A 23,615-nucleotide genomic window follows, 5' to 3' on the forward strand; every position below is an offset into this window, starting at 1 on the left:
CTGGAGGGAGTGTGGTAGGCTGTAAGGAAAAGCTGGACAGGCTGGGCTGCTTTCTGTAGCAAGTACTGCAGGAGACTGAGTGGTGACATGACAGAGGTTTATAAAATCATGGGGGGCAAACACTGGGTGAGTTAGTCTTTCTCTCAGGGCAGGGAAATCCAGAACTAGATGACATAGGTCTAAGCTGAGAGGGGAAGGATAAAGGGGGCTTGAGGGGCACATTTTTCAATGCAGAAGGTGGTGGATACATTGAACAAGATGTCTGAGGAAGTGGTAGAGGTGGGTATAATTATAACACTTAAAAGATATTTGGACAGGTTTAGCGTAAGGGGTTCCCAACCCTTTTTATGCAATGGGCCCCTGCCATTAACAGAGGGGGTCCAAGGACCTCTTTTAGAGGGGTATGGGCCAAACACGTGCAATTGGGTGTAACTCAGGTAGGCATTTTGGTCAGAGTGGACAAGTTATAAAGTCCAAGAGCCACAGAATCATACAGCATGGAATCAGGCTCTCCGGTCCGACTCATCCATACCAACCTGAGGGGATGTATGCTGAGGGGTGATATCCATACTGGGGGCATCTAGACTGGAGGCAGAGTCCCAGAATAAGGATCACCCATTTGAGCACAGCTTCCATCAACAAGCTGTTATCGAATTGAAGAAGTAACCTCACTGGGGTGTTCTGTATCGTGAGGGGAACTGATCCTGTTGGTGAAGAAAAGCTCTTTCCTCTTCTTGGGGAATGGCAGTGTCGGTGAGAGAGTTACTGCTGAGAGAGCTGCTGAGGTCAGAGTTAAATGAAAATTTCAAAACCCAGTTTGAAGGATTTTTCCAAAACCAAATGCCAAAAACTTAATGAGTAGCCGTCTACTGAAATATTAATTCTCTCTCTCTCTCTCCACAGACACTGCCTAATGAATATTTCCAGCATTTTCTATTATTATTGGTAAATTTTTGTCGGCTTAAGAGCCAAGATGAGGATTGAGATGTTAATGGGCCTGGATTAATCAAGTAATGGGGCTGGCTGGATTGTCTCCTCTTGATGCTAAATTGCTCTTCCTTGTTCTTCAGTGTGTGAGTGCAGAGAGTTGAAGCTGAGTAGGTGACTGAATGGAGATTAACCCTTTGTGTATTGACTTTCAGGCCATCACACGGTTTATATTGGGGTTCACGTGCCGAAGAGCTATCGGAGGAGGAGGCGACATCGGCGACGGGGAGTTGGCCAGAAGGAGAGGAACAAAGAGCGAGAAAGAACAGCCGAGGCTTTGGACCGCTCTGATACAGAAACTAATGAAGACCAGATAGGCGGGAGCCTGTTCAAACCCCACAGTGAGTGCGACACTAACCCATTTTCAAGTTTGGCTTTGTGGTGGCCCTCATCACGTATCCTAACCGTGGAGTGACGGTGTCCCCCTCCAGTCTATCAGACAGACAGACATACTTCATTGATCCCGAGGGAAATTGGGTTTCGTTACAGCTGCACCAACCAAGAATAGAGTAGAAATATAACAAAATAAAACCATAAATAATTAAATAATAATAAGTTAATCATGCCAAGTGGAAATAAGTCCAGGACCAGCCTATTGGCTCAGGGTGTCTGACACTCCAAGGGAGGAGTTGTAAAGTTTGATGGCCACAGGTAGGAATGACTTCCTATGACGCCTCAGTGTTACATCTCGGTGGAATGAGTCTCTGGCTGAATGTACTCCTGTGCCTAACCAGTGCATTATGGAGTGGATGGGAGTCATTGTCCAAGATGGCATACAACTTGGACAGCATCCTCTTTTCAGACATCACCTTCAGAGAGTCCATTTCCACCCCCACAACATCACTGGCCTTACGAATGAGTTTGTTGATTCTGTTGGTGTCTGCTACCCTCAGCCTGCTGCCCCAGCACACAACAGCAAATATGATAGCAAAGTTAGCAAGGAAGAGCAGGCACCTGTCACTAACTTCCTCATGTCAGAATGAGGTGCTGAGGGAGGTTTTTGCAAGGCTGAGGGTGCTGGAGAGGTGGACCACCCACTCTGTGTCTGGATGCGTGTAGATGTCAGAGTCATAGATTTTCCCCCAGAGGCACTTTATCAGGTACACTTGTGATTGGAGTGATTTTGAGCATCGGGAGATTGTTGGTGCCAGATGGGGTGGTTTGAGTATCTCAGGAACCACCCACCTCCTGGGATTTCCATGCAGAACAGGCTCTGGAGTTTACAGAAAATGGCGCAAAGACAAAAAGAAAACATCCAGTGAGTGGCAGTTGTGTGGTGGAAGATGTCTTATTAATGAGAGAGATCGGAGGAGAACGGCCAGACTGGTTTGAGCTGACAGGAGTGTGGAGGCGGTTCAGATAGCCACTCATTGCAACAATGGTGTGCAGAAGAGCATCTCCGAATACACAATAGGTCAAACCGTGAAGTGGGTGGGCCACAGCAGCAGAGGACCATGATCGTGTACTCAGTGACCACTTTACTGGGTACAAGGAGTATCAGCTAAAGTGGCCACTGAGCGAACGTGGATGCAGAGATCAGTTTCATTTGTCACGTGTACATGGAAACATCCGGTGAAATGCACGGTTTCCATTAACAACCAACGCAGCTGAGGATGTCCCACAAGTGTTGCTGCACATTCTGGCGCCAGAACTGCATTTCTGACAAGTGCAGCAGAACAGCCCACAACACAAAGAATCAGAACATACCTAGCAACAGAGTGAGCACTGTTCCCGCGCCCGCCACTCACTCACCCACCCACACACTTACACAGCAAGGAAACGAGCCCTTCGGCTCACAGTACTGGTTCTGTACTGCCACCCATTGATACCAATCGTATACTAATGCCATTGTATTTATTCTCTTCACATTTTCCATCAACTACTCCACCACCCCCCCCCACCCCTGCCAAGATTCTACCTCCCCCCTACACACCAGGGGCTATTATGCAGTGGCCAGTTGAACTGCCAGCCCGCTACCTCTCTGGGATCTTGTTTGCTGGCCTGTGGATCCGCTGAAAGGGCAGGCTCCTACAGCCACCTCACCTGGCAGTGTCCTGCACTTGACAGGAGCGTCAGTGGCCAAACCTTGGCATGGGGGCGGAGCAACTAACCACTGACTCCACCACAGGACGAGTGGAGGATTGCATGCAGAGTGATTCTGGGAGGGAATTCCAGAGGCTGGGGCTTCAGACTTGTCCCGTCCCAGGGATTTGGAGGGAGGGCTGCAAAAGCTACTCAGTGTTGTAGTTGCTGCCAGCTGCCACAGGTGGAATTGTTTGCTTGGCGAACTCAGTGTCAAGTTTCCCTGCAGGTCTGTGGCCTCTACCACATATTTCTTTTTCCACTTCGACTGCCTCTGGCAGGAGAGGGTAACTTAAGGGTTAGAATGTACCTGTTGTGAGTTCCAGTGGAAGATTACTCAAAAGCTTATTTCCACTGATGTTTAGCCCGCTCCCTGCCCGCTCTTCAAGCCAGGACCTCCTGTGCACAACAGCACCTGCGTACAGTTCAGACACTGATGTCTCCATGGAGATGCAACGGTTGGTCAGTGAAAAGGAAAGGACTTATTTTTAAGGTGCCAGGTTTCAGCTGAACAGGGTGTTGCAATCAGGAAAGAGCTAGCCCTTTCTCACCGACTGGCTTGATCACAGTGCAGAGACACACAAGCTGACTGTCCACCTTACTGCCCCCTATTGGAGGGGTGGCAAGACGTGGACCAGGAACCTGAGAGAACAAAGGCCCATCTTTTGTTCTGCTGCCATTCTGAAGCCAAGATACAGATCTCACTACTGATCCAACGATTCCAGCTACATTGTGGCTTCCGCACCCCTTTGAGTAAAGTTTTCCTTCCCATCCCACCTGCTTACCACCAGGGTCGGACTCCTGGACCACTCAAACTACACTTACTTCAGATGTAGTCAACGACTTCCTTTTCAGATGAGAGATGAAAGGTTAAAAAAGAACCCAAGAAGCAACTTTTATGAAGAGGATGGTGGGTCTGAACTGCTAGAGAAAGTGGTTGAGGCTGGTACAATAATGGCATTTTGAATCAGAATCCGGTTTGTTAACAGTAACTCGCACTCATAATAAAGTGGCCACTGAGTGTATGTTCATGGTCTTCTGCTGCTGTAGCCCGTTCACTTCAGAAATGCTGTTCTGCAAGGCGTGATTATTTGAGTTACTATGGCATTCCAATCAGCTTGAACCGCTAGTCATTCTCATCTGGCCTCATTAACAATACCCACAGAACTGTGGCTCACTGCAAGTTCTTTTGTTTTTCACACCATTCTCTGTAAACTTTAGTCCATGAAAATCCCAGATCAGCAGTTTCTGTGAAACTCAAACCGCCCCATCTGGCACCAATAATCATTCCACGGTTAAAATCACTTAGATCACATTTCTTCTCCATTCTGATGTTTGGTCTGAAAGACTGACACACTTGACTATGTCTGTATGCTTTTGTGCATTGAGCTGCTGCCACATGATTGGCAGATCAGGTATTTGCATTAACGAGCAGGTGTACTGGTGCACTGAATAAAGTGGCCATTGAGTGGGTGTTGCAAAATTTGTTGTTCTGTGGCAGCAGTACAAAGTTCAAAGTACCTGTATGCCACCCTGAGATTCATTTTCTGTGGGGATACTCTACAAATCCAAAACAGAATGTGAACCACGATAGAATCAGTGAAAGACCACTCCAACTTGAGGGTTCATCCAGTGCGTAAAGAACAACAAGCTGTGTAAATACAAAAAGAAAGGAAATGAGCAATAAATATTGAGAACATGAGATGGAGTCCTTGAAAGTGAGTCCATAGGTTGTGGGAATATTTCAATGATGGGGCAAGTGAAGTTGAAGGAAGTTATCCTCTCTGGTTCAAAAGTCTGATGGTCGAGGGGTAGATAACTGTTCCTGAACCTGGTGGTGTGAGTCCTGAGGCTCCCGTATCACCTTCCTGATGGCAGCAGTGAGAAGAGAGCGTATCCAGGGTGGTGGGATCCCGAATGAAGGATGCTGCCTTCTTAAGGTATTGCCTTTTTAAATTATCTTTGAAGGTGTGGATTGTGCCCATGATGGAGCTGGCTGAGTTTACGACCCCCGGCAGCCTTTCCTGATCCTCTGCACGTCAGGCGGCGATGCAACCAGTTTTAAATTTGTTAGAGTCTCTGGTGACATACCAAATCTCCTCAAGCTCCTAATGAAATGTAGCTGTTGGCATGCCTTCCTCGTATCAATATGTTTACATTGGCTAAGTACATGGATAGGAGGGTTTTAGAGGGATATAGGCCAAAGGCGGGCAGGTGGGACTGGTGTAGGTGAGCTCCATGGTCAGCATGAACAAAGGGCCCGTTTCTGTACTGTGATACTGTGACTCATGAACAAAGGTCCTGTTTCTGTACTTTGATACTGTGACTCATGCATCCCTGCGGCCTGCAATTCTTTCATGTTATCATCATTTCTGCTGTGCCTGTGGCCAGCAAGATTCCAAAATCTGCCAGGCACGAGACAGTGGGCTGTGACTGGATTATGGGTTCTGGATGTTGACCTCAAACACTGGGCACGAAGGGTCTGAGAGTCGGTACTGTCCTAGGATCATTTTGTGCAGGACTTGTGTTGGATTATGCTAGACTGGGGCTGTCTGGACTAATTGGGGACTCAAGGACACCATAAGAATGAAGCCATTCAGCCCCACAGCTCTTTGCTAGTGCTTATGCTTTCCACTCCTCTCAGTTTGTCTTCTTCCTTCTCTGTGGAGCCAATCTGCCTTTAACTACAAGCAAACCATGAGTGGAGCACAGCTGGTACAGCCGCTTCTTCCCAGCTCCAGTGACCTGGGTTTGATCCTGACCTCAGGTGCTGCCTGCTTGGAGTTGCACATTCTCCCTGTGACCATATGAGTTTCTCCCAGGCACTCTGGGTTCTGTCCACGTCCCAAAGGTGTGTAGTCAGGAGGGTTAATTAGCTGCTGTAAATCATCTGTAATGTGTGGGTGAGTAGGGTGTTCAAAGGCGTGTCAATAGAAAAGGTTTTAGAGAAAATTAGTGGGGTAATTCAATTAGTCTGTGAGATAGCATAGAGTAAATGGGCCAAATAGCTTTCTATACTGTAGAGAAATGCAGAGGAAAGCCACACCAGTGAGAGAGAGTTCCACATTTTCACTCTGCAGATTTCTGCTCGTTTCCTGAACGGATTGATTGGTATTGGTGTTGAATTGAATTGAAGGTATCAAATATTGTTGGTTGCTAGCTCTAGTCTCACCCAGGTAGAAACTTCTTTGTCCCTACACAGTAAAATCTTTTATTTTATGTATTTAGAGATGCAACATAAGAACAGGCCCTTATAGACCATGAGCGCACACTGTCCAATTACACCATGTGACCAATTAACCTACTAATTGTACATCTTTTGGAACATGGGATGAAACCGGAGCACCCAGAGGAAACCCACGTGGCCACAATATACAAACTCTTTACAGACCACGGTGGGAACTGAACCCAGGTCGCTGGAGCATGACTATTTGCTGTGCTACTGTGCCAGCCATTTTGTTTCTGTCAGCTCACGCTCGTGGACAAGGGCACAAGGAGAGTTGCAAGCAGAGCCAAGGTTCAGAGGGATGTGGGCCAAACGCAGGTAAATGGGACCATGGCACGGCAGCTTAGTGGTTAGCACAACGCTTTACAGAACAGGTGACCCGGGTTCAATTCCTGCCACTGTCTGTAAGGAATTTGTACATTCTCCCCGTCACTGCGTGGGTTTCCTCCGGGTGCTCTGGTTTCCTCCCACAGTCCAAAGACTTTCCGGTTGATAGGTTAGTTGGTCATTGTAAATTGTCCTGCCATTAGGCTAGGATTAAAAATCGAGGGATTACTGGGCGGCGTAGCTCAAAGGGCTGGAAAGGCCTATTCCACACTGTATCGCTATAAATAATCAGATTGGTTCCTTTGCCAACATGGACCAGTAGGATGAAAGGCCACAGATCTCCAAGGTTTATTTGTTCTGGGAGACAGATTCTTAGCCCATTCAGTGTCCCTGATCCCACTTCTCTCCCCCCCCCCCCCCCACCCTCTGATGGAATATACTGTAACTCTTGTAAACCCTTACTCCACCACCTCTCATATTCTCCCTATAGCAGAGAGAGCTGTAGTGTAGACCAGTCTTTAAATTTACAAAAGCACCATAGCTGAGGTTGGGAAAGGCTTTCACATGTTTTTAATAAGGATTTTGTACAACATACACAAGACCCACAGGGTCATCATGGCCTCATTAACTTGATGAGTTCACAGTGGAACCCAGCCTGACCAATGGAGAGACCAGCAGATTTTAATCCTTAGATCTCTGAGCCTGTGCTTTGATTATAATTAGCTAGGCCTTGTTAATACTTTGCCAAAGTCTGTCCACTCTGTATTCACATGCGTCAGCTACCGGACACTGGTTACCTGTGGCTGGGGAGCAGCGGTGTTTGCGGTGGGAGTTTGGGCAGGTGAGGTGGCCAGGCTGACATTCTGGGATGCGACTCATGTCCAAGAGCTGCTGAATGTGCTGCTGTCCTGCATCACCATGTAGAATGGCAGGGTATCACCACTCCGTCCCTGCCTCTAGCGATTGAGCTGACTGAGTCAGATTGTGTTTTTCACTTTACTGTTATTCCCCAACTGCCCTTTTCCTAAAATTCCTTATCAAGTCATACATAGGGTGATAGAGCAAAATATGATGGCTACAGGCCCTTCAATTCAATGAATCCATGGTGACCACTTTGCCCACCCATACTTCTGTTATTCAAATCATCTCATATCAGCAGCACATGTAAACCAAAGTATATTTAACATTTTTAGCTTGTATACAAGCCCCACATGAAGCAGGGCATCAAACAGTTGGTTAAAACTCTGAGTGATCTTACCTCGTTCCAACTTCCTGCATTTGGCCCATTGGGCTAAAGCCCCTCCCCTCCATGCATCTGTCCAAGTGCATCTTGCACCTGCCTCAACCAGCTCATTCCATGTACTCACCTCCCTATGTGTGGAAAAGGTAGCCCCTCAGGACACTTTTAAATCTTTCCCCTCGCACCTTAAATCGATGCCTCTAGTTTTGGACTCCCCTCCCCTGGGGAAAGTACTCTGGCCTTCGAGCTTGTAAGACCCTAAGCTATAGGATCAGGATCAGACTATTTGGCTTATTGAGTCTGCTCTGCCATTTAATCATGGATGATCCTTTCTTCCCCTCCTCAGCCCCACTTCCTGGCCTTCTCCCTGTGACCTTGGATGCCCTGAAAAATCAAGCACCCATCAATCTCCACCCTAAATACACCCAACAACCTGCCTCCACAGCTGCCTGTGGTAATGAATTCCACAAATTCATCACCCTCTGGCTAAAGAAATTTCTCTGCATCTCTGTTTTAAATGGATGCCCCTCTATCCTGAGACTGTGCCCTCTTATCCTAGAATACCCCATCATGGGAAACATCTACTCCACATCTACTCTGTCTAGGCCTATCAACATTTGAAAGATTTCAATGAAATCCTCCCTCATCCTTCTGAACTCCAGCGAGTACAGACCCAAAGCCATCAAAACGTCCCTTGTATGATAACCCTTTCAATCCTAGAATCATCCTTGTGAACCTCCTCTGAACTCTCTCCAATGCCAGCACACCTTATCTTATATAAGGAACCCAAAACTGTTCACAGTACTCAAGGTGAGGCCTCACCAGTGCCTTATAAAGCCTCAGCATCACATTCCTGCTCTTGTATTCAAGACCTCTTGAAATGAATACATTTGCCTGCCTTACCACTAACTCAACCTGCAAGTTAATCTTTAGGGTGTTCTGCACAGGACTCCACACATCTCTTTGCATTTCAAATTTTTGAAATTTTCTCCCCCGTTTAGAAAATAGTCTGCACATTTATTTCTTCAACCAAAGTGGATGACCATACATTTTCCAACATTGTATTTCATTTGCCACTTTCTTGCCCATTCTCCTAACTGTTTAAGCCCTTCTGCAGCCTTCCTGTTTCCTCAACACTGCCTGCCCTTCCACCAATCTTCGTATCATCTGCAAACTTGACAACAAAGCCATCTATTCCATCATCTAAATCATTGATATACAGCATAAAAAGAAACGGTCCCAACATTGACCCATGCAGAACACCATTAGTCACTGCAGCCAACCAGAAAAGGATCCTTTTATTCCCACTTGCTGCCTCCTACCAATCAGCCGATGCTCTAACCATGTTGGTAACTTTCCTGTAATACCATGGGCTCCGAACTTTGCAAGCAGCCTCATGTATGGCACCTTGTCAAAGGCCTTCTGAAAATCCAAATATACAACATACACTGCATCCCCTTTATCCATCTGACTTGTAGTTCCTCAAAGAACTCTAACAGATTTGTCAGGCAAGATTTTCCCTTAAGAAGACCATGCTGACTTTGTCCTATCTTGTCCTGTGTCACCAAGTACTCCATAACCTCATCCTTAACAATTGACTCCAACATCTTCCCAACCACTGAGGTCAGGCTAACTGGTCTATAATCTCCTTGCTGCTGCTTTCCTCCTTTCTTAAAGAGTGGAGTGACATTTGCAATTTTCCAGTCCTCCAGAACCATGCCAGAGTCCAATGATTCTTGAAAGATCATTACTAATGCCACCACAATCTCTCTGCTTCTCATTAAATATTTGCATTAGGTTCCTCCTCATTCTCTTATATCCCAAGGAATAAAGACCTAGGCTGGCCAACATCTCCCTGTAAATAGGGTCTTCCAGCATTGATATCATCCTTGTACATCTTGTTTGCACTCTTTGCAGTTTAACCACATCATTCCTGTAACAGGGTGATCAAATCTGTTCACAATACTCTTAACTTACATTGTGAAATGAGGCCATTTGAGCCATCAAGTCTATGCATGCTCTCTGAAAAATCAAATTCACCCACCTTTCCCTGTAATTAATTCTCCCTTACGCCCACCTAAACCAGGGTTAGTTTACAATATCCAGTTAGCGCACTAGTCTGTGTGTGATTGAGAGAAAACTAGAGTCCCCAAGGGTAACCCACGTGGTCACAGGCAGAGTGTGCAAACTCCACACATCTTAAACATGGTGAAGATGTTGGAGGTCCAGAACTCAAGCCACTGATGATGAAGCTACGATGATTTCAGCCTGGTGTGTGTTAGACCACCTTTACTGTAGCCTGTGTACCTCGGGCCTCAGCTGTTACTACAGGTGCATGGAGGAAGCATATGTGGTGGTTTGGGCAAGTTCTCGTCCAAATGTATACGTGGTTGTATCCCTGGTGTGACATAGTTGTGCAGCTCGTTGAGCTACTGCCTCACAAGTCCTGCGTCTGACCGACCCTTATGTCCGTGTGGAGTTTGCATGTTCCCTTAGGTGCTCTGATTTCGTCCTACATCTCCCAAAGACGTGGGCTGGTAAAGTTAATAGGCCAGTATAAATTGTCCCTAGTGTGTGGGTGAGGGTATAGAATATGGGGAGAATAAAATAGTGTGTGTTTGAGGGGTCTGGTTTCTGTTCTGAGTCTCTCTGTGACTCGTATCACATCATGGACACTGCATTAGTGGGGTGTTAAGTGAGAAACCAGCCTAACAACTGTAGGCTTTTGTGGGAAAGCAAATGCAATGTTAGCATTCGTTTTGAGAGCACTAGAGTATGAAGGCAAGGATATAATGCTAAGGCTTTATAAGGCACTGGTCAGATTGCGTTTGGACTAATGTAAGCAGTTATGGGCACCTTATCCAAGAAAGGATGTGCTGGCAATCGAGGGGATCTCGAGGAGGTTCACTAGAGTGATCCTGGGAATGAAAATGTTAACATATGAGGAGCATTTGATGGCTCTGGCCCTGTACTTGCTGGAGTTTACAGGAATGGGGTGGGGGGGAATCTTATTGAAACTTACCAAATTTTTGAAGGTCCAGATAGAATGAGAGCAGATTTCTAATAGAGGGGGAGTCTAGCACCAGAGGGCACAGACTCAGAATACAAGGATGTCTGTTTAGAGCAGAGATGAGAAAGAATTTCTTTAGCCACAAGGTGGTGAATCTGTGGAATTTATTTCCTCAGTCGGCTGTGGAGGGCAAGTCATTGGGTATCTTTAAAGTGGAGATTGACAGGTTCTTCAATTAGTCAAGTGTCAAAGGTTACAGAGAGAAGGCAGGAGAATGCGATTGAGAAGGGGATAATAAATCAGCCATGGTGGAATGGCGGAGCAGACTCAATGGGCTAAATGGCCTAATTCTGCTCCTATGTCTTGTGGATAAGCCTCAGGAGCTATTTGACCTCACAAGCTCCTGACACGGGTGAGGGTGGAGCCCGCTGAGGTGGTGGGTGCGCCAGTGTGCAGGAGACGAGCAGGTCATCAGGTATTAAATGTTTACTGAGGACGTGCACAGTAACATTTGAACTGCATTGTGCATTGAGCTTTCAGTGACCCGTCGGTTCAAAAGTGATGAGACTGCAGTAAGGACCCTAGGTTTCAGGAATGCTGAGATGTAGTGAAACCTGTTCAATGGTTTGAGGAATGTGCTTAAAATGTATTATCAAATTTCATTTTTGGCTTTCTGGCCGTGTGAGCCAGAACAGTAGATTACTGATGACCAGTTGGGCAGAATGTGCGTGACCTACCACCGACTCAACTTGCAATCTCTTTAAGGGATTAAGATGGGGGGGGGGGGGAGGGCGGGAAAAAGTTATGGTAATCTCCTATAATCATCCGAGCTCAGCCAAGTAAAATTAATAGTTTGTTAATTTAAAAGTAATCAGTTTAAAAGGAAAACGCCATCATTAAAATAGTCCCTAATCCTACCCGGATAATGTTACACCATTGAGCCAGTGAATGTGTGGCAGCTGAAGGTTTCATTCAGATCACAAAGAGTAGTGGTCAGAGACAAAGTTCTCATTGTAAGGGGTTGGTGCTTGGCTGGTTACTGTGTGCTCCCTGCTCTCACTGAAACATGCCACAGAGGGAGAGGGAGGAGGAGAATGAGAGAGAGAGAGTGTGTTTGTGTGTGAGAAAGATAAATGGAGACGGGGAGAGAGAGTGTCAGAGAAAAAGAAGAGGAGTGGACAAGGGTTATTCAAAATGGTTTAATGTAATTTCCTGTACACACACATAAAGGAGAACAAAATAGTGTCATGCCGGATCTGATGCAGTATTAAAAACCACACAAAAGATAAAGAACACAATGAATATGGATATATGTTAGCTTGTATACAGAGTTCAAAGTACATTTGCTATCAAAGTATACATTACACAGCCTTGAGATTCATCTCCTTACAGGCAGCCCCAAAACAAAGAAACTCAAAAGAACCCATTTTTTAAAAAAGACTCACGAACACCCAATGTGCAGAGAAGAAAAAAAAACAAATTGTGCAAGCAATAAAAGTAAGCAAATAGTATTTAGAAGGAAAGTGAGTCCTTGGGCACAAAGCCTCAGCCTTAGTCCAGCACATAGTGGAGTAAGTGTCGCAGAGCCTGCAGACATGGAGCCTGAAGCAGGCCGTAGCCTCGGCCTAACCCTCAGTGCAGCGAAGAGTAAATGTTGTGGCGCAGTGAGCAGAACCAGGCCGACCCTCACCTATGGTCCTGACATATTGCCTTTTCAATCCATCTGCCCAGGCGTTTAAGTCGTCCAAACATTAGGTCGTTCCTTGCTGTAGGACCTGGGGCCTGTCGCATTGATAGGCTGTGGGCCTGGACCCTGCTACCACATCTTGGCCTATACCCAACCTTTCCAAAACGGCCCAGGGCTTAGATCAATCAAACCTTGCACTTGGTTGAGGTGGACAGGCCTCAAATCTGCCTCTGCTCCACTTGCCTCAGCTTTGCCTTGATCTCGCTCCAACTTCACCTTGCACCCGCAAGCTTTGACCCTTGACTCAACCTTGGCTCGCTTCTCCATTGTTTGTGGTGATCATTTACCGTAGTTTTTTCTTTCACAGAAAAAGTGATAATAACAAAGTACTTAGTTGTATTCCTTGTTTTGGTAACCACCAGTAAGGAGTCACTTGCTCTCACCAGTGCCATCTTAAACTGTATGAGTAAACCTGATTGATTGTATGTCTATAAAGTGGCACTAGGTTGTACACAAGATAACTGACAGAAAATATTGAAGTAGTGGTGGAATTATTGATTGGAGGTGTTGATCAGTCTTACTGATTAGGGATAGTAACTGTTTTTGAGTCTGGCGGTCCTGGTGTGGATGCTACGTAGCCTCCGCCCTGATGGGAGTTGGACAAATAGTCTATGAGTAGAGTGGGTGGAATCCTTCATGATGTTACTGGACCTTTTCCAGCACCTTTCTGTACATATGTCCTTGAATCCAGGTAGGCTGATGCCAATGATGCATTGGGCAGTTTTGACTACTAGTGATGGAGCCTTCCTGTCTGCTTCAGTGCTGTTTCCAGCGATGCAGCTTGTCAGGATGCTCTCTACTGCAGAACCGTAAAATGACTTGAGTGTAGGTGAGCAAAGACCAGCTCACTTCATCCTCCTCTGAAAGTAGAGGTGTTGGTGAGTTTTCTTGACTGTGTAGGATGTGTTCTGGGACCATGAGAGGTTGTGTGTGATGTGGACTCCCAGGAGTTTGAAACTGCTTGCAGTTTCTATTACTGTGCCGCCGATGTAATGGGGGGAGGTGCTGAGTTCCTCTGAAGTTGATAACCATCTCCTTGGTCTTACTGACATTCAGAAAGAGATGATTTGCCTGCCACAAGGCCTCTTTCCTGTAAGCCGCTCATCATTGTTGATGATGAGCCCCATCACTTTCATATCATCGGCGAACTTGACAATGTGATTACTTGTGTGTTTGGCCGCGCAGTCATGTGTGAGCAGAGTGGAGAGCAATGGGCTCAGCGCACGGCCCTGTGGGGCACCTGTGTTGAAGAAGATGGGGAGGGAGGAGCGGTTGTGCATTTCGCTGATCTGAAGTCTGTTGGTTAGGAAGTCCAACCATTGCGTAGAGCTGTATTCAGACTGGGGAGTAGGAGTTTGTTCACCAAGGTCTGTGGGATGAGAGTGTTGAATGCTGTACTGGAATCCAAAAACAGCATCCTGACATAAGTGTCCTTGTTTTCTAGGTGTGTCAGGGCCAGGTGCATGACGGATGCTAGGGTATCTGTCATAGAGTGGTTCTGTCAGGAAGCATATTTGTGAGTGTCCCATGTGGCAGGAATGGAGTTTTTGATGTGCCCCATTATCAGCTGTTCAAAGCAGTTCATGATGATCGGTATCAGATGAAAGAACGGTAAAGAATAAGGCAGCACAAATTCTTCGTTTAGTTCCGAAGGTGCAGAGCTTTTTGGTACAGGGATGACAGTGGCTGATTTGGATCATGTCTGGATGAGTGGAGTGTTGAAGACGTCAGTGAGCGGGTGTGTACTCTGGCTGAGTACTCGGCCTGGCTGCTGTACAGGGGTTGACTCCCTGCAGAGTCACTCTCGTGTGTGCTGCTGTTACTCACCTGTGGGGTGGGTAGCTGGTGTTGTGCTGCATGCCTCAGAGCATGCATAAAAGTTGTTTAGTGCATCAGGGAGAGAGGCATTGCTGATACAGTCAACGCTGTTTTTCCTTGTGTAAACAGTAGTACCCTTGAAGCCCAGCCTCGTATGCTGGACGTAGTTCAGCCTGGGCTTCAGGTTGGGCCATGAGGTCATCATTCTTGTGGGACCAACATCATCTATACGCTTACTGAGGTAGCCAAATGGTGGCCTCTTTGAACATTTGCCTGGTAGTCCATTCGAAACAGTCCTGAAGCATAGAGATTGCCTCTTTGGGCCATAGAGTGATGGTCTTCATGAATGGTTTCTCCATTTCCAGCGCCGGTCGGTGTGCTGGGATTAGCATTGTGGAGATGGGGTCAGAGAGGCCAAGCTGAGGGCGTGGTGTGGCTTTGTAAGTTGGTGGAATTTGGTTAAAATGTCCTGCAGGTTAGCATAATTGACGTCTCCTGCAATTATGAAGAGACTGTCTGATTGCTTGTTTTTAGAGAGCTTACGATACTGTAAAGTTCTCCCAGTGCAACCCTGGTGTTCGCTTTGGGGAGGGGGTATGTAGACAGTGGTGGTGAATACACCAGTAAACTGCCTGTACAGGTAACATGGCTGGCATTTAATTGTAATATGAATTCCACCCCCCTTCCCAGACCAGTTACTGCTAACTACAGGTGAGTTTGTGTGAGGGATGATTGATATGTCCGTGGCCTAAGGTAGAAGGAGTCAATTTTAGAAAACCTAGCACATTTATTTTTCAACATAGTCCCCTCCTACACATTCAGTCCAGCGGTCATGGAGTATACAGATCTTGGACCTCCAGAAAGTGTCCACAGATGGGTGATTGATAAGTTTGTGACCTAAGGAAGAAGGAGATGAGTTATACAGCTCTCATTACATGCACATGCAGGACCACTCTGAGTGATTATGTAGAAAGCTTGAAGTTAATAACTCATCTCCATATGCTCCACAATCACTGGACTAAGTGTGTAAATGTAGGAGGGGACTATGTTGAAAAATAAGTGTGCTAGGTTTCCTAAAATTGACTCCTTCTACCTTAGGCCACGGACATATCAATCACCCCTCGTACATTAACCTTTGCTAATACACACACAGATTCCACCTCCCTTTGATTTCCCCGACAGGGAGTTCCTGTCTGCGCAGACACAGTTGAAGCGTTGAGTCGGGCATATTGTCGTTTTACCATGTTTTGGTGTAAACAGTTTCTCATCTCTCCTTCTGTGCATTCATTCTCAGTCCCAGTGAGTCCATTCTATTATCTAGCTAACGGAGGTTGGCAAGGGAAAGTGACGGTACTGCCGGTCTGGTCGGGTTAGCTCTCAGCCTAGCTACCACCAAAGCTCTCTAGCTGTGTTTCTGCTTCATCTCACAGCTCCTGCATCTGCTGCTTCCTCCAATCGCCGTCACCGGTTCCGGGTCCGTAGAATCATTAGTCCGTTGAGCACCAGCATTAACAGGGTGGAGGCAGATGAGTTTGGTAGGAGGAGATGATCAGAGATGAGGAGGTGGAGAGGGGTGAGGAATTGGAAGAGCTGACCATGAGAGGAACTCCTGAGTGCTGGTGGGAGATGCTGGGGAGGGGATTCCCAGGTACCTGTTGGACATCTGATAGCTGGAACTCAGACTGATCAGTGAGCGGCTGTGTAGGCACCTCGTTTTGTTCCCTGTGTAATGTTCAGATCTGCAGTTCCCACTCCCTAGGCAGCCAATCTGTGGCAATATTTCTCGCTCCTTCATGACCGCCCAGAACTCTACGTTATCAGGTGTTGCAGCCACCAGGTTTCCTGCCTGATTTCTGATGAATGAATTAACCCCAGCAGTAAAAGGCCAGGCAGTAAATTTCTGGGCAATCGTTTGCCATCAGATGAAAGAACAGTAAAGAATGAGGCAGCACAAATTCTTCACTGCTAGCACAGCAGCAGTTGCTCAACTGCAGTGACCAAGGTCTCTGTTTGTGTGGAGTCTGCACGATCTCCCTGTGGCTCCTGTGGGATTCGCTCCAGTGTTCTTTGGGGAGGTGCAATGGACGGATGCTGTAAATTACCACAAGTGTGAGAGTGACAGGTAAAGTCTGGGGGGAGTTAATAGAAATGTGGGCAAAATAAAAAGGTGGATTATTGTGTGGTTGGTGTCAACATGGACTTGGTAAACTGCAGGTGTATATGTCACTGACTTAGTGAATTCCCTGCACAGACGACCTCTGTTCTGTGCCAAGGTATTTGCTCCACTCAAGCATGTAGCTGCTGTCCATCACCCCAATTACCATTGTCTTCTGTCCCTCCCCACCCTTGAGATTAACCAACAAGCTCCCCACCCTCACAGTGCGTCTGTCTCATCCATTTCTGATGGGAGTGTGCTCCGTTCTCACTGCCTTCAGGTAAGGAGGATCGTCTGGATTCCTGACGAGGTTTATTCATCAAAGTGTTGCAATGGAAATGTCTACCCTGCAGCTACTCGCCAAACAGAGCTGAAGATCTCTTCCCCACTGCTGCCCAACCTTTGTTGTCATGGTGAAAAGTTCCTGGGCCAGACCAGAGTTAACCTGAGCTGAGACCCTGCAGCGGAGTCCTGATGAAGTATCTCGGCCCAAAATGTTGTCTCCCCACAAGTGCTGCCTAACCTTCTGAGTTCCTCCAGCATTTTGTGTGTTGCTCCAGAATTAAAATCTGTTGTGTCTTCTGATGCCTCTGCAAGTATCCCAAAGACTGAATGAGCTGCTGGGGGAGGTGGTAGGGGTAGGTGCACTTACAAACTTTAAAAGATATTTAGACAGGTGCATGGATAGGAAAGATTTAGAGTGATCTTAATCTATTGGACTAGCCCAGCAGGATCTCTCTTTCAGCCAGGACAAGTTGAGCCTGTTAATCTACTGTTTAACACTGGCTAGTCACGTTCCCATGGGACAAGTCCAAGGGGCTGACACCAGTCTTTGGGCTCTGTGAGCTGCACCCTGGGTATTATTTTTAGTGACTGACAACTGGTGTCACAGTTGGGCTGTGAGATAATCAGGGGATTGGTGTCAGTGGGCCCAACAAGCATTCACAATGGAATTTTAGGGGCTTAAGCCATTTGGAGTCAGAGGCAATCTCAGACTTCCTTCTATAATGCTGATTAATTTTTAATCACAACATTGCTGCACTGTAAATTAGATCACAGTATCTCCCATTCAATTCCCAGAGTGAAACGGTGATATCATTGAAGGGTACAACATTCTTACGGGGCCCAGTGGGTACGATGCAAAGATGATGTTTCTCCCTGGCTGGGCTGTGCTGAAACAGGGGTCAGGGCCTCAGAGTAAGTACTAAGCCGTTCACTGAGGCCAGATGTTCCTTCACCCAGAGCGTGGCGGACGTTTGAATGTGGAGAGTCAGTCATTCCAGACCAGATTTTTGCGTGTTTCTGAAATCGGGGAGTATGGGGGTTGGTGCCGGAAAGTGGTATTGATTTATTGATATTAGTTTATTATTGCCACATGTACCAAGGTACGGTGTAAAACTTTTGTTTGCATGCTATCCAGACAGATCATGTGAAATTAAGGTAGTAAAGTGAAATCAGAAATGTTGCAGAGAAAGTGTAGCATCGGTAGAAAGTGCCACAGTGAGGGATATTGGGAGATCAGGAATTCATCTTTTGGTGTACGGGAGGCCCATTTGAGAATCTGCTAGCACAGAACATTGAACAATGCAGTACCGCACAAGATCAGGCCCTTCAGCCCACAATGTTGTGCCGAACTAATTAATCTAGTAATTAAACAGCTAACTAAACTAATCGCTTATGCCTACACAGTATCTATGTTATTCCACTCTCTGGATATTCACGTGCCTGTCTAAGAGCCTCTAATATATTTCCCTTCACCATCACCCCTGGCAGTGCAGTTAAAAGCATCCAACACTTCTGGTGTAAAAAGAACTTGCCCTGCATATCTTCCTTGAAATTACTCCCTCATCTTAAATGCATGCCCTCTAGTATTAGATATTTAGACCCTTATCAAAGAAGGTACTAGTGTCTACTCTATCGATGCCCCTCATAACCTTATAAGTTTCTATCAGGTCTCCACTCGCCCTTCAAAGATTCAGAGAAAACAACCCTAGTTTGTCCCGTCTTTCAGTGACAGAGGAGCTGTCTTTGAGTCTGGCTGTCTGTGCTCTCAGACGGTGGTACCTTCTGCCCAACGGGTGGGGGAGAAGAGGAATGAGTGGGTGGGAAGAGCCCTTGATTATGTTGACTACTTTCCAGAGGCAGCAGGAAATGTAGACAGAGGTCACAGAGAGAAATTTGTAATTGGACTGGGCTATGTCCAAAACTGCAATTTCTTACATTCTTACCCAATACAAAGTCGTGATGCATCTGGATAGGACGCTTTCTATGGTGTGTCTGGTAAGAGTCAGTGGGTACATGCCAGATTTCCTTAGCCCTCTGACGTCGAGGCTCAATATCTGTGAGTCTGGACCGGGGATTGGAGGCCTGTCTGCATGTGTAGGTGGGTGGGAAGGAGGGAAAGAGGCTTGTTATTGTTGCATGTGTTGTTCTGCTGAGCATTATGGGCACGTTATGGGTGCCAGAATGTGTGGCACCCTTGCGGTCTGCCCCCAATGCATCCTTGGGTTGTATTGGTTATTCACAAAAACAACACGTTTCACTGTGTGTTTCAATGTACATGTGATAAATAAGTGAATCTGACAGTAGTGAGCTGAAAGCCGGAGACACAAGAGACTGCAGACACTGTAAACCGGAGCAACAAACAATCTGCTGGAGGAACTCTGCATGTTAGGCAGCATCTCTGGAGCAAAATGGACATGGGAGAGGGATTGCAGTGGGTTTGGGGAGCAGACTCAATGGACCGAATAGCCTAATTCTGCTCCTATGTATTATGGCCTTGTAGAAGAGTGTGTAGATAATGGGCAGGTGGGCATTACACTCCTCCCTTGCCCCCCCCACTGTTCCCATCTGCCTTCCCACATCCCTCACTTGATTCCATGCTTCACCTGCCTCTCCAATCAGATTTCATTATCTTTAGCCCTCTCGCCTCCTAGCTTCTGTTGCCTCTTCCCTCCACCATCTGCAGATCACCATTCCTCAGCTGGATCCACCTATCGCCTGCTAGCTCTCTCCCCACCTCTTCCCTCACTTCATTATCTCCCTCTGCACTTTCGTTCCTGATGAAAGATCTCGACCTGAAACGTCAGCTGTTCATTTCCCTCTGTAGACCCACAGAGTTCCTCCAGCATCTTGTATGCGGCCCAAAAACGGGATAGGGAAAGATCAGTACAGATATTCGGCCCATTGTCAGCATCATTGTCTTCATACTGGTGGCCAGTATGGAGACAATGGGCCAAAGGGCCTGTTACCTCATTCGATGACTCCAGGATCACCAGGAAGTTGGACAGGCTGGCTGGTTGTACTGGAATAAAGTCATTTCAAATGAAGTGTTCAAGGCAGTGCTGAGGGAGGGAGAGGCTGGGAGGGACATACAGAGACCGAAGTGGCTCAGCAGGTAGTACCATTGGCTCACAGCTCCCGAGTTCAGTTCTGACCCCCAATACTGTCTGGAGTTTGCTTTTTCTCCCTGGGATTGCATGGATTTCCCAGGTGCTCCAGCTTCCTTGCAATTCCCAAGGATCTGCTTTAATTGGCTGCTGTGTGGGTGAGGGGTAGAATCTGCGGGGTGTAGAATGGAGGTAGAACAGCCACAGGGAAAGTTGGTAAGTGGATGGAATTGCTCCGAAAGCTATCGAAGACTTGATGGCCTATGTTATAGGAGACGTGAAGAGGGACTGGATTAAAGGTGACAGGTCAGATTAGTGGGGGGAGTGGATTCTGAGAGGGTGAGTTCAGTTGGGCTTTCTGTGTTGTAAACTGAAGATGGAGTGGAATTGGTGTTCACCCCTCCTCTACACTCTATACCTCCCCTCACCCTCAGCAACCCTCCACTTGACTGATGGAACCTTGCCTGAAGAAACATCAGCAGCCCAGGCAGCATCTATGAAAAAGGATAAACAGATAAACAGTTGATGTTTCAGACCGAGACTCTTCTTCAGGACTGGAGAAGAAAAAAGAAGTCAGAGTAAGAAGGTGGGGGCGGAGAGGAAGTAGTTGGTGATGGGTGAAACCAGGACGGAGAGGTTCAAGTAAAGAGCTGGGAAGTCAATTGGTGAAAGAGATAAAGGGCTGGAGAAGGGGGAATCTGATAGAAGAGGACAAAAGGCCGTGGGTGAAAGGAAAGGGGGAGGAGCACCAGAGGGAGGTGATAGGTGGGGAAGGAGATGAGGTGAGGGAAGGAAATGGGAACGGTGAAGTGGTGGGGCATTACTAGAAGTTCGAGAAATAGATGTTCATGTCATCAGGTTGGAGAATATCCAAACGGAACATTAGGTGTTCTTCCATCAACCTAAGTGTATCCTCATCACGGCAGTAGAGGAGGCCATAGACTGACATGTCAGAATGGGAATAGGAAGTAGAATTAAAATGAGTAGCCACTGGGAGATCCTGCTTTTCTGGCAGACAGAATTTAGGTGTTCGTTGAAATGGTCTCCCAATCTACAAACCCCATTTCCAGAAAAGTTGGGATATTTTCCAAAATGCAATAAAAACAAAAATCTGTGATATGTTAATTCACATGAACCTTTATTTAACTGACAAAAGTACAAAGAAAAGATTTTCAATAGTTTTACTGACCAGCTTAATTGTATTTTGTAAATATATACAAATTTAGAATTTGATGGCTGCAACACACTCAACAAAAGTTGGGACAGAGTTAAAATAAGATTGAAAAGTGCACAGAATATTCAAATAACACTGGTTTGGAAGACTCCACATTAAGTAGGCTAATTGGTAGCGTCCATCAAAGGCTCAGTCTTTGCAAGCAAGGATGGGTCGTGGCTCACCCCTGTGTGCCAAAATTCGTGACAGAATTGTTAGTCAGTTCAAACGGAACATTTCTCATCGCAAGATTGCAGAGAATTTAGGTCTTTCAACATCTACAGTACATAATATTATGAAAAGATTCAGAGAATTCAGAGACATCTCAGTGCGTAAAGGGTAAGGTCGGAAACCACTGTTGAATGCGCGTGATCTTCGAGCCCTCAGGCGGCACTGCCTAAGAAACGGTCATGCTACTGTGACAATTATAGCCACCTGGGCTTGGGAGTACTTTGGAAAACCATTGTCACTTAACACAGTCCATTGCTGCATCCAGAAATGCAACTTGAAACTGTATTATGCAAGGAGGAAGCCATACATCAACTCTATGCAGAAACGCCAGCGAGTTCTCTGGGCCCGAGCTCATCTCAAATGGACCGAAAGACTGTGGAACCGTGTGCTGTGGTCAGATGAGTCCACATTTCAGCTAGTTTTCGGAAAAAACGGGTATCGAGTTCTCCGTGCCAAAGATGAAAACGACCATCCTGATAGTTATCAACGAAAGGTGCAAAAGCTAGCATCTGTGATGGTATGGGGGTGCATCAGTGCCCACGGCATGGGTGAGTTGCATGTATGTGAAGGTACCATTGACTCTGAGGCGTATATTAGGATTTTAGAGAGACATATGTTGCCATCAAGGCAACGTCTCTTCCCAGGACGTCCATGCTTATTTCAGCAGGACAATGCCAGACCACATTCTGTACAGGCTACAACAGCGTGGCTTTGTAGACACAGAGTGTGTGTGCTTGACTGGCCTGCTGCCAGTCCAGATCTATCTCCTATTGAAAATGTATGGCGCATCATGAAGAGGAGAATCAGACAACAGAGACCACGGACTGTTGAGCAGCTGAAGTCTTGTATCAAGCAAGAATGGTCAAAATTTCCAATTGCAAATCTACTACAATTAGTATCCTCGGTTTCAAAACGATTAAAAAGTGTTATTAAAAGGAAAGGTGATGTAACACAATGGTAAACATGCCTCTGTCCCAACTTTTGTTGAGTGTGTTGCAGCCATCAAATTCTAAATTTGTGTATATTTACAAAATACAATTAAGTTGGTCAGTAAAACTATTGAAAATCTTTTCTTTGTACTTTTGTCAGTTAAATAAAGGTTCACGTGAATTAACATATCACAGATTTTTGTTTTTATTGCATTTTGGAAAATATCCCAACTTTTCTGGAAATGGGGTTTGTACCTCGGGTCTCACCAATATACAGGAGGCCTCATCGAGAGCACCAGATACAGTAGATGACCCCAACAGACATGGAGGTGAAGTGTCACCTCACCTGGAAGGACTGTCTGGGGCACTGAATGATAGTGAGGGAGGAGGGGGATCAGTGGGGAGGGACAAATGGAAAAGAGGGTGATCCCTGTGGAAATTGTGGGGTAGGGAAAGACTTGCTTGGCAGTGAGATCCCATTGGCGATGGTGGAAGTTACGGAGAATTATGTGTTGGACGTGCAGGCTGGTGGGATGGTAGGTGAGGACAAGAGGAACCCTATCCCTGCTGGAGTGGTGGGAGGATGAGATAAGGGCAGATGAGTGTGAAATGGGAGAGATGCAGGTTAGTTTTGCAATGAAAAGCCTCACCTTGAGAGCAGATGCAGCTGAGACAACTATCTCTGGAGACAACTTATCTACTGACATCTTTTATAAACCCACTGATTCTCAAAACTACCGAGACCATACCTCTTTGCACCTTATTACTTGTAATCCCCTTCTCTGAATTCCTCTGTCTCCACTGCATCTGCTTTCAAGATGAGGCTTTTCATTCCAGTAAGATGTCCTCCTTCTTTCAAGAGAGGGGCTTCCCTTCCTCCACCATCAATACTGTCCTCAATTGCATCTCTTCCATTTCATGCACGTCTGCTCTCACCCATCCTCCCGCCACCCCAGCAGGGATAGGGTTCCTCTTGTTCTCACCTACCACTCCACCAACCTCTACTTCCAGCACATAATTCTCTGTAACCTCTGCCATCTCCAATGGAATCCCACCACGAAGCACATCTTTCCCTTCCCTACCACTCTCTGTTTCCATAGGGATTGCTCCCTATGCAATTCCATTGTCCATTCAACCCTCCCCACTGATCCCCCTCCTAACACTTATCCTTGCAAGTGGAACAAGTGCTACACCTCCTCCCTCACTACCATTCAGGGCCACAAACAGACCTTCCAGGTGAGGTGACACTTCACCTGTGAGT

At 46.5% G+C, this 23,615-nt stretch overlaps 1 protein-coding gene across 5 annotated transcripts in view; it reads left to right on the forward strand.

Moving 5' to 3' along the window:
* LOC140726256 (electrogenic sodium bicarbonate cotransporter 1-like) overlaps positions 1-23,615 on the forward strand; it is a 199,507-nt gene that overhangs the window by 39,085 nt on the left and 136,807 nt on the right. For all 5 annotated transcript variants that reach the window (XM_073042380.1, XM_073042382.1, XM_073042383.1 and 2 more), the window contains exon 3: positions 1,143-1,328. In XM_073042380.1, coding sequence (XP_072898481.1) covers positions 1,143-1,328 — 186 coding nt within the window. The remainder of the gene's footprint in view (positions 1-1,142; positions 1,329-23,615) is intronic.

This window comes from Hemitrygon akajei, chromosome 4 (assembly GCF_048418815.1).
Source record: "Hemitrygon akajei chromosome 4, sHemAka1.3, whole genome shotgun sequence".
NCBI lineage: Eukaryota > Metazoa > Chordata > Chondrichthyes > Myliobatiformes > Dasyatidae > Hemitrygon > Hemitrygon akajei.